The sequence below is a fragment of the Gobio gobio genome, assembly GCF_949357685.1.
Source record: "Gobio gobio genome assembly, chromosome: 19".
Lineage (NCBI taxonomy): Eukaryota > Metazoa > Chordata > Actinopteri > Cypriniformes > Gobionidae > Gobio > Gobio gobio.
The window spans coordinates 33,867,926-33,887,645 of NC_137112.1; the positions used below are offsets into that span (position 1 = coordinate 33,867,926).

General features: G+C 36.9%; 2 protein-coding genes across 4 annotated transcripts in view; both read left to right on the forward strand.

Moving 5' to 3' along the window:
• arhgap46a (Rho GTPase activating protein 46a) overlaps nucleotides 1-4,481 on the forward strand; it is a 36,784-nt gene extending 32,303 nt beyond the window's left edge. Inside the window, exons 6-10 of the mRNA XM_079844403.1 lie at nucleotides 721-794; nucleotides 878-1,077; nucleotides 2,663-2,754; nucleotides 2,843-3,012; nucleotides 3,110-4,481. Coding sequence (XP_079700529.1) covers nucleotides 721-794; nucleotides 878-1,077; nucleotides 2,663-2,754; nucleotides 2,843-3,012; nucleotides 3,110-3,304 — 731 coding nt within the window. The 3' untranslated portion in view covers nucleotides 3,305-4,481. The remainder of the gene's footprint in view (nucleotides 1-720; nucleotides 795-877; nucleotides 1,078-2,662; nucleotides 2,755-2,842; nucleotides 3,013-3,109) is intronic.
• Nucleotides 4,482-5,029: 548 nt separating this feature from the next.
• phf20a (PHD finger protein 20, a) lies at nucleotides 5,030-19,673 on the forward strand. 3 transcript variants are annotated; one of them, XM_079843724.1, is made up of 17 exons: nucleotides 5,030-5,185; nucleotides 8,040-8,137; nucleotides 8,235-8,406; nucleotides 10,585-10,669; nucleotides 10,782-10,858; nucleotides 10,954-11,434; nucleotides 12,152-12,208; nucleotides 12,294-12,446; nucleotides 12,544-12,594; nucleotides 12,809-13,219; nucleotides 13,348-13,446; nucleotides 13,804-13,976; nucleotides 14,527-14,626; nucleotides 15,927-16,131; nucleotides 17,019-17,391; nucleotides 18,203-18,356; nucleotides 18,446-19,673. In XM_079843724.1, the coding sequence occupies exons 2-17, from the start codon at nucleotides 8,055-8,057 to the stop codon at nucleotides 18,586-18,588; spliced, it is 2,817 nt and encodes a 938-aa protein (XP_079699850.1). In that variant the 5' UTR covers nucleotides 5,030-5,185; nucleotides 8,040-8,054; the 3' UTR covers nucleotides 18,589-19,673. The 3 variants fall into 3 exon arrangements, with proteins under 3 accessions (XP_079699850.1, XP_079699852.1, XP_079699851.1); XM_079843726.1 differs by having other exon boundaries at nucleotides 5,036-5,185; nucleotides 8,040-8,096; nucleotides 18,446-19,672; XM_079843725.1 differs by lacking the exon at nucleotides 8,040-8,137 and having other exon boundaries at nucleotides 5,053-5,185; nucleotides 18,446-19,672.
• The last annotated feature ends 47 nt before the right edge of the window (nucleotides 19,674-19,720 follow it).

Sequence of the window (19,720 nt, forward strand, 5' to 3'; positions counted from 1 at the left end):
GTAAAGTCTGCAGTGACGGTATTAGAAAATGCCCCCTATGGATTTAACTTTGGAGTTATGAAGCTCTCCTTTGAAACCAGAGGAGTCCTGAAGAGACCGGCTGTGGTTTCTCTAAAATACTGAGCATAGACTGCTATAAATTCAACATTTCTGAATGTACAATGAATCATAGTGATTCTACAAGTCTGGAGTTTGTTTCAGAATCTGACATCAAGTGATATCTGCGAATATCATTTATTCTAAGTAATGGAAAATGTTCTGCGACGTCTACTTTTATAGTCCTTGGCTCTTACATAACAGAAGGACCAAACAGCACATTGATGAAACACAGCCTAGTAGAGAAAACCCCTCTGTCCGTTTCCTCTCCTCTAGTTCACATGTTGATCTGATGAGTCACCACTAACAGAATGTGCAGGCTGGATCTCCTCCTCCACACTTTTGATGGAACCAGATAATTTTGCAGTCATTGTTAAAAAAGTGACTCATTTTGAAGTGCTTCACTCCCCACGTGCCGCTGTGATCCCATGATCGCTAGTGCCATAACAACTATTAAGGAGAAATATGAAACTCATGTTCCAGACAAAGAAAAGTGACTCATTTCAAGTGTTTACCGTGTAAAACAGGTTTTTATGCATTAGATGTAAATCTGTGTGATTACTTAGTCTGTGCAGGTCTCGTGTCTAAGAATATTAGGAATAACTCGTGTCTTTTCGTCTCTAGCGCTCCCAATCAGCACATATGCCAAGTACTGCTACCGGAAGCTGCAGAAAGTGGCAGTCACTGGAGGGAAAAAGGTGAGTTTTTAACAAATACACTGAAGACGAATCAGATGTTTAAGAAAGAAGATAATAAGTAGTAATTCCTGTTTCTCATAAAGGGTCTCCGTAAGCCTAGCTTGGAGGAGGTGGACCACAGTCGACGTGCCATCATGACCCCCTCACTTTTCGGAAGCTCTCTAGAGGAAGTGATGGAGCGGCAGAGTGAACTCTTCCCAGACAGGAAGTTGCCATGGGTGCAAGTGCAGCTGTCTCAGTATGTGCTGGCTCTGGGTGGAGCTCAGACTGAGGGGATATTCAGGTAAGACCTGCTCAACTTACTGCTAATTAGGCAGAATAGAAGTGCTGACTATATTTTACTATATGAGTGTGTTGACAAGTAAATAATTATAATTAATAGCTGCGACACTACTAGCTTAACTACATTTTTCGGGTAATGTTACAGCTGCACAGCTAAATAAAAGTTTTTTTGTTTTTTTTTAAAGGACTTTGTGCCCTTAAAAATACGATTCCCCCACCCTCCAATGTGTGTGTGTGTGTGTGTGTGTGTATATGTGTGTATATATATATATCTCAATATCAATATCAAACCAAACCAAACCAAAAATTATTCAGACACCAAACATAATTTTTTACTAGGGTGCAGGACACTATAGTTCATTTATGTAAATGAGGATAGCAAAATAAAGTAAACTATATACAGTGGACTACCTGTAAAATTGACAAAAATTTGGGGCGAAAATTATTCAGACACTTTGAGCTGACCTTGTTTTGCTTAAGTGTTTTTTTTCTCCTTTAATTTCTGATCCGACCTTTTACACCACAGACTGAATAAAATTAAGCATTGCTTGGTCATTGGTTGACCTAAATTGCTATTATCTAATTGTTTAATTAAATTTAACGGCTGATTGGTTGATTGTAATCCATTACATACCTTTCTATCAAAGTTATCTGACATTATCAAGATTAATTTGTTCTGACACAGTTTAACTCTGAGTTCTTGTCATATTTTATTACCATTTTATAAACTATAGTGAATAAACATATATATATATTTCTCTTTCATATATATATATATATAATAAATATATATATATATATATATATATATATATATATTATATATATTATATATATATTATATATATATATATATATATATATATATATATATATATATATATATATATATATATATATATATATATATATATATATATATATATATATATATATATATATATATATATATATAATTTCAAGGTTATTTCTCTTTGATCCATTATGAAAAGGCAGCTTTTTGAATACCTTTCCATGCTAAAGAAATAACAATTTAAACTTGTATTAAACTGAAATCTTTAAGCTTCCGTTTTATTCCATTTAGAGCAACCCTTACAGGATATGCAATTTAGGTTCCAAAGGAAAATTTTCTCCAGTCATTTCACAGATCACCTCAAGAACCTCTTTACATTTTATGCAATTATCTGGGATGTTGGGATTAATCTTATTCAATTTAACTGGGGTAATCGAATGTATGTCCTAAGCATATCCACTTGTATTGTAGTATTCTACACCTAGTATTGATAGATTGAGTTACAGCCAAAAGACAAGAATGATCAACCTCTCCTTTTAAACATTACAAATTATAAGTAGCTTGTTGCTAGGCAAACTGCAGTCTCAAAGTAGCTTTCCCAATACTGTTGTATATGTATCTCTTGGAAGATAAATTATCTCTTGGGACTAACTGTTTATAAGTATGCTCTGCGAACTCTAAAACATTGGGGGACATAAAGTTTTGCCCAACTCAGTCACTGTTCATGCATAATTGTGGTGTGCTGTCTCCCTCTGGTGGACCTCGAGTGTAACATAAAAATTTCCACCTACAGGGTCCCTGGTGACATTGATGAAGTTAATGCACTGAAGCTACAGGTGGACCAGTGGAGGATTCCTGAAAATTTGTCAGACCCTAATGTTCCTGGTGAGTAACTATTCTTATGACAATATTTACTGGCATTCCAGTCAAATACCAAACATGTTTAAACATCTTACACCTATTTTTTCCTCAGCCTCTCTGATGAAGCTCTGGTACCGAGAGCTGGAAGAGCCTCTTATCCCTATGAGTTTCTACAAGCAGTGTGTCAGTAACTATGACGACCCTGTGGCAGCCATCGGTGTGGTGCAGTTGCTGCCTGAGCTCAACAGACTGGTGCTGTGCTACTTCATCCACTTCCTACAGGTAGCCACAATATTCAAACACACACAATGGGCAGCAATGCTTTTAAATGCACAAGAAATGTCTTGTTTTACTTACGTATGTCCCATGTCTTCCTCAGGTATTTGCTCAGCCTGCGAATGTTGCAGTCACTAAAATGGATGTGAACAACCTTGCTATGGTAATGGCTCCTAATTGCCTTCGGTGCCAGTCGGACGACCCCCGTGTCATATTCGAGAACACCCGCAAGGAGATGTCTTTCCTGCGAATGCTCATTGTACATCTGGACACAACCTTCATAGAGGGCATTGTTTAAAGTTAAACTGGCAGTACATGAATCATACACAACCAACTTTCTCACAAATATGACATCGTGGACAAAAACTAAACAAAATCCAAGAAAAAAGTACACTTTTAAGAATGATTGTTTTATGTTAACTGGAAAACTCTCCACAACTTCACTGTTAACTTAGTTAGTTAGGTGTATTCTGCCCACCTCATGGATATAAAGATAGTGAAGTTGAAATTCATTGATGGTAACATGGCAGAAAGTTCTTTGCATGTTCGAGAAATACATGAAAAAAAAAATGCAAATCTTCAATTTTGATGATCACGAATTGTTAGTGGTTTACATACATTAATGTGCATTGCAAGGGTCAAAGTTAAAAGTAACTTGCATGGATGCATTGCTTTGTGAGCACTCAAACGCTGTCTGCTTGTTTTGTATAGTACGTCATAGTGACAGGCTGTAAGAAAAGTGTTTATTTTATTTGTTATCTGACTGTATCTTTGTGGATTTTGAAGAAAATGTCATCTGTTATGTACAGGACAAATGTATGAACGTTGTATTCTTAGTTTGATCTAAGAGTAACTATAGAAAAGAGAAAAATATGTTTTGTTTGATTTGAGTGTGACTTTTCATACTCTATCCAATAATATACAGTATTTCTATTTTATTTTATGATTTATTTTTAAGAAACTACTACTCCCTGATGATCAGGAATGTAATTTATGTGAAATTGTCCAGAGTCATGAAATTGTACATTTTCAGCTCCCATTGAAAGTCCACAGCCTCATACACACCATTTGGAAGTACTACTTCTGAGAAAGTTTGTAAATTAATGAAATATATTAGGTGATAATGAAAGTATATGCCATTGTATGATGCCTGTGAAATAGCCTTTAAAGAATTAAAATGTAAAATCTGGGAAAAGTAATGGCTTATCTAAAAAGACACAGGTACACTTCGTGTATTCATGTTCTTTGTGAGTCTTTGTATGTAAATAAAGCTTGTAAATAGTGCTGCTTATTTTACTGACCTTCTAATTGGAGCTGAGTGGTGGTGAGTTGTTGGAAAATAGAAAACACTTTTGTATTTAGTGCTATAGACTGTGTATGGTCAAAATATTCTATACAACCTTTGGATTGTGTGTGTGTATTATGTGTGAAATGGATGTTGAGGAATAAGTATAATAAAGTTTCACAAATATGTTATTTGTTTATTTATTTCATATTTTAGGGGTGGCGTTTTAGAATAAAAAATAAGCTGATATACCTATACGATGTTACATTAGCCTATATAAATACACCACTGTACAAAAGTTTGGGGTCTGCAATATTTGAAGAATGTTTTTGAAATTAGTCTCTTAATGCTCACCAAGGGCTGTATTTTTATTTATTTATATCTGAATATATTTTAATGTGTAGTTTATTCCTGTGATGGAAAAGCTTCAGTGTCACATGATCCTTCAGAAATTATTCTATGCAAAAACATAATTTTTTTCGGATCCTAATTTTTTTCAGGATTCTCTGGATGAATAGAAATGATAATAAAAAGAAACCGCATTTATTTGAAATAGAGCTCTTATAACTTTTAGTGTATTTCATATATGCTGTTACTTTTGACCATTTTAATGCATCCTTGCTGAATAAAAGTATATATTTTTTTGTAATCTAACGAATGCAGAATTTGAAGGGTAGTGTATAATGCCTGTCTGAATCACAATAAAGCTACCAGACGTCTTTATATAGTCGCGAAGTCACTGACGCATGCGCAGTTCTGGTATTGTTCATACCGGTAGTCTGTGGAACACATTGGAAAATAGTAAGTGCGTCTCGCGCCCAACGTGGTTACAATAAAAGACTCTTTAATAGATGCTCGACGCCTTTGTAGTTAAAGAGACGGATATCACTGCAGGTAACTGATGTTTATAGCATTATATAATACTGTTTTCGCTATAACAAGACTTTGCTCGTGTACGAAATGTTTAAAGATGCTGTTTTAGAAAACCGAATCTGTAATTGCAGATTTTAGCTAATGAAATGAGATAAATGTCGTAACGTGCATTGATAGATGCATGTTGTGATATATTTGCTTGTATTTGTGGGAGTGGCGATGTACTCGCCCATTACTATCCATGTCATTATTCTCTTGGAGGGTGTGGATCAGTCAGGAAGTTAATGTCGGCTTGTCTTTTCACTAAGATGAAAATGATCATGTACCATTTCAAATGGTCTTAAATGATGTCATCTGTCTGCTTTTGTCTATAGACAGGCATGAATCTGTGAATAATAAGCAGCCCTGTAGTGTACAGTATTGGAATATATGGCATCTCTTTTGTTTCCATTGTTATTGCCAGGCACTTGGTAAAATCACAGTTAATTGCTCTCAATTATATGACTACTCAGATAAGAGTAAATAAGTTAATTAAGTATGTTTATTGTGCTTTGTAATATATGTTTTGATTTATATGATTTATTTTGTAACAATCATTTGAATTGTAACATATTTTGATAGATCTATATAGTATCCTGTTCATAAACGTTTTATAAACAGAATGTTGAATCTAAACTTAAACATAAAAGTTACATATAGAAATAAGAGGCTTAGTTAAGTAGGCTATTGATAATTGAGTTAAGTCTGTTGTTCACGGTGCATTTAGTGGCATGATGCCATGACCTGGATTCTGTGCACCTACACCGTTTCTAAGTCAAATGCTGTAGATCACTGATGATCCGTGTTGCAGGGAGTACTGGGAAAGATTTTGCTATTGCTTTGATAGACCTGTAAGAGGAAATTATGGAATATCATGGCTTTTTTTGTTTTTGTTTAAATTGCTTTTTAAGCATAATCATTTAAATAATTATGAATTATTATTCAGTTAAACTTTTAATAATATTAATGGTAATGCAAACTTGTAGCATTAAAATAAGCTTTACAATAAGGTCTCTTTTGTTTGTTAACATGAACTAACAGCGTAAAATACAAGCGTAATAAATACTGTAACAAATGTATTGCTCATTGTTAGTTAAGGTTAGTTAGTTAATGCATTAACTAATGCTAACTTAATGGACCGTATTGTATAGTGTCAACAAAATCTTTCATCCTTGAAAACCATTTGAAATACTTTGTCTATGTTTACAGAATGGGCTCTATTGTGTGACTAATATAGAACAAATATTGACTGTTCAGGCCCACAGAAAGATCAGAATCAGAAAACCAAATACTTAGTTATTACTAAATTTGTTACAAAATAATGTCAATTACCACACTGCGAAAAAATGCTTTTTTTACTTAGTGTTTTTGTCTTGTTTCCAATCCAAATATAAAAAAATTCTTATATCAAGATACATTTACTAGATAAGTAAAATGGCATAAGATAATATCTTGTTGTCTGGGGAAATACATCAAAATTAAGTGAGTTGTTTCTTTAAAAAAAAGCACCAAAAAAAGCAACATAATTCAAACAGAAACAAGCTAATTTAGCTGTGACTATACGTACAAATTTGTTTTCCTGCCAAAGCTATTGTTGTGATACATTTCAGAGGGCCAGCTACTGTTATAAGTATTTGTTACTTAAATTTATCGGAAAAGGTTTTATTCACTTCACTAAATCACTTTTGCTAAATTTTTAGGGTTAATTTCTCTTTCTCTCATTTTAGTTCTTAAATAGTCTACTTGAATGTATATAATTATTAATGTATATGTAGGGCTTGACATTGACACAAATTTCACGACTCGATTTTGATTCAATTCAATTTTCAATTCAATTCAACTATCAGGTACTGTTCATGGCAAATTTCCTCAAGGAAAAGAATATCTCTAATCTAACTTATGCTGTAAACTAACAGGGAATCCCAGTTTGGTACATCACTAAATATAAAAGGTTAAAATGAACTGATTTGTTGGCTATTTACATTTAAATTGCAATTTTTTTTATTTGAACAATAATAACGTTATAATAATAGCCTACCTTTTTAATGACTTAATTATGTTTCCACTCGTTTAAAAAACAACAACAAAAAAAACATTTCAATTGTGTCTGTCATAAAAACATGATGAATTTATTTTAAAATAAATTAAATGTTGAAGAACAGGTTAAGTAAAAATATAATAAATAGTCCTATATGCAATATTTAGCAAAATGTTCCTATCTGTTAGTTAACTTTCTAGCTCACTAACGAGTTTTGAATGGCTTTTCTGAGGTAAATGTTACATGACATTACAACAAGCAGTTTTATTGACGTCTTTCGGCGGTTGAAACACTGATTGAACGATTCCATGTAACATGATACGGATTTCATGTTGTTCTGTAGGCCTATCTTTCAACATACCTTCTGATGTTCAGTCATGTTTATTTTATGCTGTAACTAGTAGTAAAGCGTAATTTCTTTCACATGCAGGTTTGCTTGAACTGAGGCGCTATACAGCGTTTTGTCGCGCCACATTAAAGAGCGCCAAAATTTTATTTATTGTTTGAATTTCGCAATAAAATTGAATTTGAAAGCTTAGACTGTTTCATATCTGAAGTAACAAAGCTTATTGCGATTTATAGGATTGTAGATACGCTACAACTCTTTGTTCGTTCATCAAATGAAAACAACATAGACTGATTCTATTAATAAATGGGATTTAAGAATCAATATCGGCTGTTCAAAATAAGGATTGATTAAATCGAGAAATCGATATTAACCCAGCCCTAGTATTGAGAATTATTTATGAAATGTAATCATCACTGGGCAGTTACTGAAATGTGACACTTTCATATTAGGTATTTGCTGACAACATGAGCAAAACGCCTCCTAACAGACGAGGAATTACTTTTGAGGTGGGCGCTGCTCTTGAAGCACGGGACAGTCTGAAGAACTGGCAAGTGCCATTCTTTTAAAAACACGTTTTTTTTTTTTTTTTGCCTTTCCATAACTCGTTTTTATAGCAAGCTATCTGTATGTGATTTCGCTCCCAGGTATGCTGCCAACATCGAGAAGATTGACTATGAGGATGAGAAAGTCTTAATCCACTATCGCCTGTGGAGCCATCGCTATGATGAGTGGTTTGACTGGGCCAGTCCATATCTGAGGCCAATGGAGAGGGTTCAGCTGAGGAGAGAGGGACGGCAGGAAGACAGCTTTATCCCTGTGAGTCACAGACTGCTCCTCAAAAATCCCAGTATATGAAAGCTAATCTAGGATCAGCCTCATGTATAAATCTGTTCAATGAGATGTGAAAGTGATGCTGCATCAGTCCTGTTGTTATTTCAACTGATTGTTACTATGTGGATCACAAAAGCAAATGTTATTGAAACAGTCTACAAATATACCTTAGAGATAATTGTCCAGCTGGTAATTAAGTAACTGTTCATTCATTGGATACATTGAAAATGTAATGCGTACTGTACATACATTTTATATAAACACTTCCGTTTGAAAGTTTGGAATCATAACATGTTTTTTTTTTTTTTAAAGAAGTCTCTTATGCTCATCAAGGCTCGATCAGGCATAACATTATGACAGGTGAAGTGAATAACACTGATTATCTCTTCATCACAGCGCCTGTTAGTGGGTGGGATATATTAGGCAGCAAGTGAACATTTTGTCCTCAAAATTGATGTGTTAGAAGCAGGAAAAATGGGCAAGCGTGAGGATTTGAGCGAGTTTGACAAGGGCCAAATTGTGATGGCTAGACGACTGGGTCAGAGCATCTCCAAAACTGCAGCTCTTGTACTGTTCCCGGTCTGCAGTGTATCTATCAAAAGTGATCCAAGGAAGGAACAGTGGTGAACCGGCAACAGGGTCATGGGCGTCCAAGGCTCATTTAGCGTAATGGGGCTGGATAGCCGCAGACCATTCAGGGTGCCCGTGCTGACCCCTGTCCACCGCCGAAAGTGCCAACAGTGGGCACGTGAGTATCAGAACTGGACCACGGAGCAATGGAAGAAGGTGGCCTGGTCTGATGAATCACGTTTTCTTTTAAATCACGTGGATGGCCGGGTGGCTGGGGAACACATGGCACCAGGATGCACTATGAGAAAAAAGCAAGCTGGCGGAGGCAGTGTGATGCTTTGGGCAATGTTCTGCTTTGAAACCTTGGGTCCTGCCATCCATGTCCACTTTGACACGTACCAACTACCAAAGCATTGTTGCAGACCATGTGCACGCTTTCATGGAAACGGTATTCCCTGGCAGTGTTGCCAAGTCCGCGGTTTTCCCGTGGAATTGGGCTACTTCAACACTGTTGCCACCGGCTGTTTTTCATGTCCGCAGGTTAAAGCGACCCCAATTATGTGATATTTAGACCCGGGAATGCGAATTTTAGTAGGCAACCATGCCAAAAAACCCACATATTTTACCCCCCAAATTTTTACTGGAGAAGCCCCCCTGAAACGCGATTGGGCTTGTTTTGGGCTAGTTTGGAGTAGCAATTAGGCGGGTTTTGTTGTGAAAACCCTGTTCCCTGGTGGCTTTGGCCTCTTTCAGCTGAACAATGTACCCTGCCACAAAGCAAAAATGGTTCAGGAATGGGTTGAGGAGCACAAGATTGAGTTTGAGGTGTTGACTTGGCCTCAAAATTCCCCAGATCTCAATCCAATCGAGCATCTGTGGGATGTGCTGAACAAACAAGTCTGATTCATGCGGGCCCCACCTCGCAACTTTCTGGACTTAAAGGATCTGTTGTTAACATCTTCAGGGGTCTAGTGGAGTCCATGCCTCGACGGGTCAGGGCTGTTTTGGCAGCAAAAGGGGGACCAACACAATATCATGAACATTATAATGTCATAATGTTATGCTTGATCGGTGTACAGTAAACATTTTAATATTGTGAAATAATATTACAATATAACAGCTGTTTTCCATTTCTAAGATATTTGAAAATGTCATTTCTTATTGTGATGGCAAAGCTGAATTTTCAGCATCATTACTCCAGTCTTCACATGATCCTTCAGAAATCATTCTAAAATGCTGATTTGAAGCTCAAGAAACATTTCTTATTATCCATTTTAAAAACATTTTTGCTACTTAATATTGTGTGTGGAAACCATGATACATTTTAGCGTTCTCTGATGAATAGAACATCCAAAAGAAAGCATTTGTTTAAATTGGATATTTGTAACGTTATATATTTCTTTACTGTCTCTTTTGATCAGTTTTAAAAAATCTTACTGACCCCAAACTTTTGAACAGTAGTTTATATTATTTTCAATAAATCTCTTAAAAATCTGATAATTTGACCCTAAATACTGATTGGTTGAGCCACATTTAAAACCATTGTAAAATGCAAATTAATGAATTCTGTTATCATTCATACTTTTTTTGCAGGGATTTCATGTGAATGACAAAGTTCTTGCCAGTTGGTCTGATTGTCGATTTTATCCTGCTAAAGTCTTGGCCGTCAACAAAGATGGTAAGCTGTTGATGTATTTATATTGCATGAAACGGATGTTATGTGAACAGATTCTTCTTCAAATTGAAATTGTATGTTTCATATGTGATTATCCTGTAAAATTATCCTACAGCATCCTACACTGTTAAGTTCTATGACGGTGTCATACAAACAGTCAAAGGAATCCATGTGAAGCCCTTCACCAAAGAGGTTCATTTTGTATTTTTATACTATGTTGCGTCCCTATTTCAGTACCCATTTTGGCCTTTTCGTCTTTTACTTATTCTCTCATTCTCTCCATTTAGAGTAGAAAGAAACTAACTGACAAAAATGTTGAGAAGCCTATGGTAAAAAAGACAGTAAAGGACAAGAAAATGCAGGAAAACGAAGCCAGCGGTGATAAACAGACTGACCGTGTTCCTGAGGAAGAGGAGGATGAGAACTCTGTTTTGGATGGAGAGGAAGGTGAACAGAAGAAAAGCAGTGTCAAAGGGAAATGCCTTGAAGTGGAAAATATAAGCATTAAGGAGGAAGATTCAGAGGGGGTATTGGAGCAAATAGGGCAGCACAACTACAGTAAGTTATTTCTGAGGCCTGAGGAGAGAGAAGAGAAGACCAGGGTGAAAATGGAGAACTCTGTGGTGTTTGACTTGGGCGTGAACTTTAATGAGGGGATGGTAAAGAGAAATGAGCCCGAGGAAGCAGAAGTCCTGGAACAAAAAGTGGAGGAAATCAAAAGACAAGGTCTTCCTCATGACAGAAAGTCACGGAGGCAGCGAGTAAGAAGTATGTACAAAATTAAACTATTCTAACCGACCTTATGGACATTTTTGTCTTTTTCAGTTTTGTTTTGCGATAATTTTGCCTGTGTTAATGCCAACTGCATACATTTTGGCACAGCTGTGTATTTTTATTGGAATTTTACTGTTTCACCCCATTTCCTTTAAAAAATCTACTTGGTACACAAAATAGTTCCTCTCAGGACCTTTTGGACAAAAAATGTCCCCATTGAAATCCATTAAAACAATTTTCAATCCCAGGGCCATTTAACTATAAAATAATGCAATATTTGTTAATTGGCAAGGCTTACAAATTTACATTTTTACTATTTTTTACCAGATGGTGCCATTTTTTTCAGGTTTGGTTTATAAAGCATATACTCACTTTATTCCTGTTTTCTGCTTCTGCATATTATAGAGCCAAATGGATAAATTATGCAGCTATAACTGTGTGATTGTGTTGGTGTGGATGTCAGAGTGTGATTTGTATGTGTGTAATAAAAAAAATGTGTGTGTGCGCTTGTAATATTTGAGAGAGAGAAACTCTAGTGCAAATCACAAATCCGACCACTGTGTGCACCAATGGAGCTTTGCTGGCATCCAATGGGGAAAATTTGGCACTGCGCCCAAACAAAATTGAAAAGAAAAAGTTTCATTCAACCCTATTATTTGGCGAGGTTTCATTTATACTAGTTTATTTAAAGTTCATGTTTATTTTCTCTAGGGAAGAGGAGACTTTCAATGGCAAGAAGGAGCTCCAAAAAAAGCAAGACTGATTCAGGTTTGACTATTTGACTGTTACGTAAAAAATGTGTGCACTAGTACCATAATGGTAGATTTCCTAGTCATTCATCTTTTTCTTCCAGAAAAAAGTTTTCATAATGATTGCAAGCCCATATGCGCATCCACCAATCAGAGAACTCAAGGAAAAGGACCAGACCACTTATGTCTGACACAACCATCCAGTGACTCAGCAGTACCTAAGGCTCCGTGCCAATCAGAAACCTTTAAGCCTACAGGTGAGATTCCACTCATCACATCTGTAAAACACATACTTATGCAAATAAGACCTGGTTCATTATGATCATTGTTGTTGTTTTTTGTTTTTAATTGTAGCCGTTAGAAAACAAGCCTTCCACAACCCCAACCGGTTCAGCAGAGAACCCTGTGAGTAATCTCTGACTCTTCTGTTCAGACAGGGGAGATTTCTTTTACATAGTATTTTTATTTCTTATGCATTTGTTGTGATTATTCTATCAATATTTTAGTACCTTTTCTATGTAAAGCACCCTTGCCTTGCCTAATGATCTACTAATAATGAGATTCAAAGAATCATGATTCATCAGAATGATCTTGAATTGATGAAATCTACTTATCACAGTATACAGAGTCGTCAGAAACCAACCGCCACCAGTGCTCTCTATCAACTTGGACCATAATCCATATAAATGCAGTGCTCCTGGGTGTGCGAAGTCTTTCCGCAAAGCAAAACTCCTGCACTATCATATGAAATACTACCATGGAGAAGATTGTCCGATAGAACCGGACCAGATCAGGGCAATGGACAAACAGACCACGCTTAATAATCAGGATGGCTCTAAGAAGAGGTGCATTACATCACATGAGTGTGCGCAGGTGAACGTGAAGAGACGCGCTCTTCCACAGCCTGTTGCCAGTGCACAGAATTACCAACGATGGCCTTCACTGAAGGACAAGACCAGAGACAATCAGCTAGACAGCAACATGCACAGATACTTCAACAAGGAAAGAGAGAGGAGATTTATTGAAATGGGTATGTCTGATGGATCAAATTGATATAGTATTTTGCAGAAAGCATATGGGATTTTCAGTGTTGTTGTTTTTCATTGAAGACTAATACATGACTTGATCTAACTGAGCTTTGTTTTTGGGCTTTTGTAGAAGGTGTGAAAGAACGCGACAGGCCGAAAGACAAACAGACTAAAGACTTCCTGCGAATAAAGTTGAAGGAAAAGAAAAAGATGAAAAAAACCACATCAGGTAAAGAAAAACAGCATTTATATACAGATAATGCAATGATTTCTTGAAGCGTTGATATTTGAGTGATGGTAAATCTTTATTTCTGTGTCTAAAATCTGTTTGTAACAATATTATATTATCATATGTCACATGCAATGCAAAAAATCTTGCATTTTATAATTTTTAAGAAGAATAAAAACCCATCTTGCTCTGCTATTCGTCCCCTTCCTGTCAATTTATATTTTCACTGTTAGTACATTCAGCAGTGATTTCATTGAAGTTTTCCTTTCCATCTTAATGAGTTTATAGAATTGTGCAATTTTATATTATATTAAGTTTTTTCCCCCTCATAATTCATCATTTGTAATATGTTTCCAGATGAGGATAGCATTTCAGATTGGTCCTCTGACAGCGGTGGGTGGAGTGAAGATGATGATCTGGATGTCATTGCCTCACCTCTTAGCTGTAGCTCTGCTGCCTCAACTACAGGAAGTCAGGAAACTGTCCGCTGTGTGTGTGAAGCGGAAGAGGAAAATGACTTCATGTTACAGGTGACCATTCATTTGGCCTGTACACTACCATTCAAAATGTTGGGGTCAGTAAAGAAATTAGTACTTATATTCAGCAAGGATGCATTAAATCGACTAAAGGCGACAGTAAAGAAATGTTACAAATGAGTTCTATTTCAAATAAATGCTTTTTATTCATCAAAGAAAAAAAATGCATCACGATTTCGACAGAAATATTAAGCAGCACAGCTCTTTTTTCAACTGACAATAATTAGAAATGTTTCTTGATCACCGAATCAGCATATTAGAATGATTTCTTAGGGATCATGTAACGCTGAATACTGGAGTAATGATGCTGAAAATACAGATTTGACATCACATGAATAAATTACATTTCAAAATGCATTAAAATTAAAATACATATTATTGTTTTATCTGTATTTTAATGAATGCTTTGGTGAGCATGAGATACTTAAAAATTACAGACCCCAAACTTTTAAATGTTAATGTATATGTCAGTAGAAGATTTAGCTATAAAATGTCACTATTTACACTATTGATCACATTTGTTGTTTTTTCTCTTGCACCTCAGTGTGAAGAGTGTCTGTACTGGCAGCATGGAACCTGTATGGGCCTCCTGGAAGAGAACGTTCCAGAACGATACGCTTGCTTCATTTGCCGGGATTCTCCAGGTTTGTGCTGCATATTTTAGTGTTGATTTATGAACATAATGTAGACAAGCGGCAACCTCCCCCAGTTTCTCTTGAAGCCAATACGGAAGTGACTTAAACTGCAATTCATCGACTGGCCAGTAGGGACAGGCTCCAAAAGGGAGCAGAATCTCATTGAGTCCCATGTTAAAATGCCCAACTTTACAGCAGAAAAAAACATGTTTACAGCCTGGTATAAATTGTGGTCTTTATATCTAATTTTGCCCTACATGACAACTGTGAGGGGGGTGAATTTTTTTTATAACTCATTCGTTTACATTATATAAAGCCTTAAAGGCATTAAGCTTTGTATCAGTAGAAACCCCGTAGTATATTTGAATTATGGTACTTTCCCCCCTCATATCCCCCTGAGATGAGAGCAATATGTATTTTATTTCTGGAAAAAATCCTCCGATGATGCAAATATCGTCATTTTGCGTCATCAGAGGATTTTTTTAGCCAGAGCTTAAATACTAAAGCCAGTAGAAGGAGCTGTTATCAACCTGCCCATAGGGGAGAGATCTCACGCGCCGAATGTAAATGCGCTCGGCCTCAGGCATTCATAACGGACCGATGCAGAGCAAAGTGAGGGTTTCAACTTTTCAATGGATTCCTTTGAAAGTTTAGCTTGCATATGCGATCAGAAAATGCGCCAGACTGGACACGCGCTAAGAATGACAGCCGCGCTTACCTCAGCTCTTACTTCCCACTCGTGCTGAATGATATTGGACTCCTGCAGTTGCGTTTGTCCTGTGACTTTTGTTCGGCTCAGTCTAGAAGGCACCAAATTCAAAAATAATTTCAGAAATACAATAAATAAATAAAGTAGAAATACATTTCTACTACATAAATGACAGTTTAAATACACATTCATCTTCCCAGCGCTGAAGTGCCCCTTTAAAGTTCTGCATAATTAAGAGCGTGGCCACTTTGAGTGATGGGTGGATTGCCATTTGTCTGCTGTCTGTTAGTCATCACGTCACCTCAGCTCCACCCACGTCCCGCCTCTTTGGCAATTTTCTGTTATCCGGGAGTGACGTGCTGCCAAGATGGCAACGGCCAGCTCGACCATACTTTATGCTTCAAAACTGCTCTTCAGAATCCTATGGGTGACGTCAAAGACACTACGTCCATATTTTTTTTACAGTCTATGAATGTAGACCTCAGAATGAGTGGCAGTTTGAGTAGTTTGACTCTGCATTTTGTCAATTCCCCTTTCTCCTCTGTTTTCTGCTGTTTTATGTTAATTTTGGCTTACCAGTGCATTTGTTTCTGTATCCAGGGCAGACCAGAGGTCAGAGACAGAGCCTGCGGTACTGGTATGACAGGGACTGGCTTAGCACCGGCCATATGTATGGCCTCTCTTTCCTGGACAACTACTCGCATCAGAACGGCAAGAAGATCGCAGCCACTCATCAGCTGTTAGGAGACGTTCAGCATGTGGTGGAAGTCCTCAATGGCCTGCAGCTCAAAATCAGCGTGCTACAGTAAGGCCGCATTTACACTGCAGGTCTTGATACCCAAGTCCTAGCTAATTGATAATAGCTAGATCATTACACATTACACCCGTGTATCTAATGTTATAGGCTAACACAATAATATATCAGCACTTTTTCTAATCTGGCGATGGCTGAAATAATGTTAATATGCCAGCTAATGTCTGCAAAAACTTTTGGTTACCTTTACCTTTAACTTTAATGTTCTCACAGCCCGGCTCTTCACAGTCCACCGATGACGCAGCAACCACTTCTATGAAACTATCTAGTATCTCAGGTGGTCGGCAGCTTTACTTGTCACCTAAAATACCTTCCATTTATTTGTTGTGGTATTTGACCACCTTTTACTTGCTTTTTTAGCTTTTGATTTTTACGTTGGCACTGTAGCCACGAGCGATTAAAACAGCGCTTTTCACCCCAAAGGTTCAAAATGGCAAAACTTCAGCATGACTGGGTTGAGCCTTCATCCTCCATTGCACCACTGAAAAGAGTCATGTGATCACGTTTGGTGTCCACCTGTGTTGACGTCATTCGCCACCGTCGCATTTTCACTGATTTACGACTCGCATTGACAGGGAAATATCTGATCTGTCCGCTTACATGGCACGCGTATCCAACTCATATCAGATTTATTTCCACATATGAATGAACCCTGAAACTGATCTAAGAATATCAGAATCCATGTACTTTTTTCCCCACTTACACATTTGTGTCATATCCGATCTGTGCCACATGGGAGGAAAAAAAATCGGAATTGGGTCACTTGAACCATGTAATGTAAATGCGGCCCAAGTGATGCCATTTTATCTGTTTGAACAAATAAGACGCATGCTGTTAGAAAAGACATATGAAGAGAGTGTTATACCACTTTTCTGCAGGAGCCAGACTCATCCAGACCTCAAGTTGTGGCGGCAGCCGTGGAAGCTGACTGAGAGATCCAAGATGAAAAGCATGGCTCTTCCAGACACAAAAACAGTTTCTTCATCAGCACCCTCAGAAGCCATTCTACGTAAAGAGCCCTTCTCTTCATCCTTTCAGGACTACATTAGCAGTGAGCACTGCTACCAAAAGCCACAGACACTGTACCAAGTATTGGAGCCGAGGCTGGTGCTGAAGACACGGGTTGAGTCCATGTTGGAAGACCGATCACACAACACTGAGAGAGTGCTGAAGAATGAACAGCACTATTACGGAGAGATTCAACCAGCACTACTGAAGACATCTAGTACTCAGCTATTCAACCACAGGACGGTGAGGGTCAAATGAGGTTAATATTATGTGATTAACATTGTCCAGTTCTGGGAAATATAATTATCACGGGTCTGATTCTACATTGAGCTGACATTTTTAAAGGAATAGTACATCTAAAAGTGAATTTGAATAGAAATGTTGAAGAATGTGCCAATTTATTTTTCCATATAATGAAAGTGAGAGGTCTATCAATATTTAAAATGCATACTGAACATTAAACATCCGCATCCATTAAAATATGGCAAGTTCGGAACAGCAAACTTCAAAATTGTTCTTCAAAATATGTACATTACTGTTCAAAACTTTGGGGACAAAGATCTTTTTATATAAACTTGGAACTTTCCATTCATCAAAAAATCCTGAAAAAAAATATATCAAAAACATTAAGCACAACTGTTTTCAACATCATTAATATTAATGATAATCCTTTTTTTTGAACACCAAATCAGCATATTAGAATGATTTCAGAAGGATCATGTGACACTGAAGATTGGCGTATTGGCTACTGAAATTTCAGCTTTGCATCACAGAAAAACATTTCATTTTAATACAAATATACACATATTTAATACATATGTATCTAAAGTAGAAAACATTTATTTTAAATTGTAGTACTATTTCAATAAATTATGTATTTTTGATTCAATAAATGCAGCCTTAGTGAGCCTATAGACTTTCAAAACCAAAAGAAATCTTACCAACCCCAAACTTTTGAACAGTAGTGTAGACTGAGTGATTACATTTTTTTATGATTAAATGTTAATTACATTGAATGCTACAATGTAATTAATAAGAGAATGTGACTTTGTAGGATGTAGGAGAGAAGTGTGAGGCTGGTGGTGATGGAGGCGGGGTTAAGGGCGGAGCTCAGCCCCAGCAGTGGAGGATCAACCTGCTGGAACATATCGAGGCTGTACAAGAAGAGGTTACTCGCAGGATGGACTTCATCGAAAGGGAGCTTGATGGTGTGTCAGAGGGTTTCAGGGGGTTTTCATTATGGGAATGTTTAATAAATCAAAACACTAATATTCATAAACATTGTTTCCTGTTTCAGTGCTTGAAAACTGGCTGGACTGCACGGGTGAGTTGGAGCCTCCAGAGCCATTGGACCGTTTGCCTGAACTCAAGCAAAGCATCAAACAGCTGCTGAATGAACTGGGAAAGGTGCAGCAGATTGCTCTGACTTGTGCCACATGAGGGCGCCAGGGCATATTTCACTATCATCACAGGACTACCTCAGTTTAATACATTCCTAAACCGGGCCACAAAACCAAAGAGCCTAAAGAATAATAGACTGAGAACAGTGTGAAACTAAACAAGCTGTTTGTTACAGAATCTGTGATTCTGACTGTGGACTTGAGATCGAATGTTGCAAAACTTTATCACCTCACCTATCCTTTCACAGCGAATGTCATCCAGATCCTTTTCATGCTTTCTGTTTCGCCAAAAGAAAACCTATAACAAAATACTTGAGAAATGTGTTTGCTGAAAGGTTTACAATACATGTCTTTGTCATGTAACGATGCACAGAATGCCATGCACCACTTTCTTAAAATTTAGTCATAAAGCAAGTTAACGCCACACATGTACAAACCAGATTTTTTTTTCCCCCCACAGAAATTTGGTTATTCAAATAGTAGGTACGTTATTCATGTTTAATCTAAAAGCCTACTTGGGTAGTCAAAATAAGGATTGGTCCTGCACTGTTCAAAGGCTAGTAACCATTAACCTCTATTTAATGGGTTGGGTGTGTACTGTGAAGTAAAACGTACACAATGAAACAACTGTCCATGTGCTCTATTGTATTTAAAGGACCTTATGCTAAGAAAGTTCAAATGTTTTTTGAATATTGCATATTTATTTCTGAACAACTGTGAATTTCATAATTACCGCAATCCTCAATAGTCTACTATTCCTTTAAGCTTTTGTGCAGTAAATGTGGTATGTGTCATCACTTCATAATGGATTAGCCATAAAATGTTTAGTATATTAACAAAGACTGAACCACATGATTGTCTAAAAGCAGAAACTGGAACCCATTTCAGTATTGCAATTCTAATTACTTATTAAAAAAGGAAATCTATGCATATTAGCCATCATCTTGATGAACATATATATACAATTCTGTCATTATTTACTCGCGTCTTCAATACTGTATGGCTGGAAAACGGTATTCCCCCTATATACTGCATTATGATGAAGATGCGCTTGTTTAACATGTTGCCCAGCTGTTGAAACTGGAGACAGTTACAATAAAGGCACTTTGTATGCATAATGTGTATACGTGGTCTGCTAGTGGTTTTCTTTAGTAGAAAAATATTGCTGAACC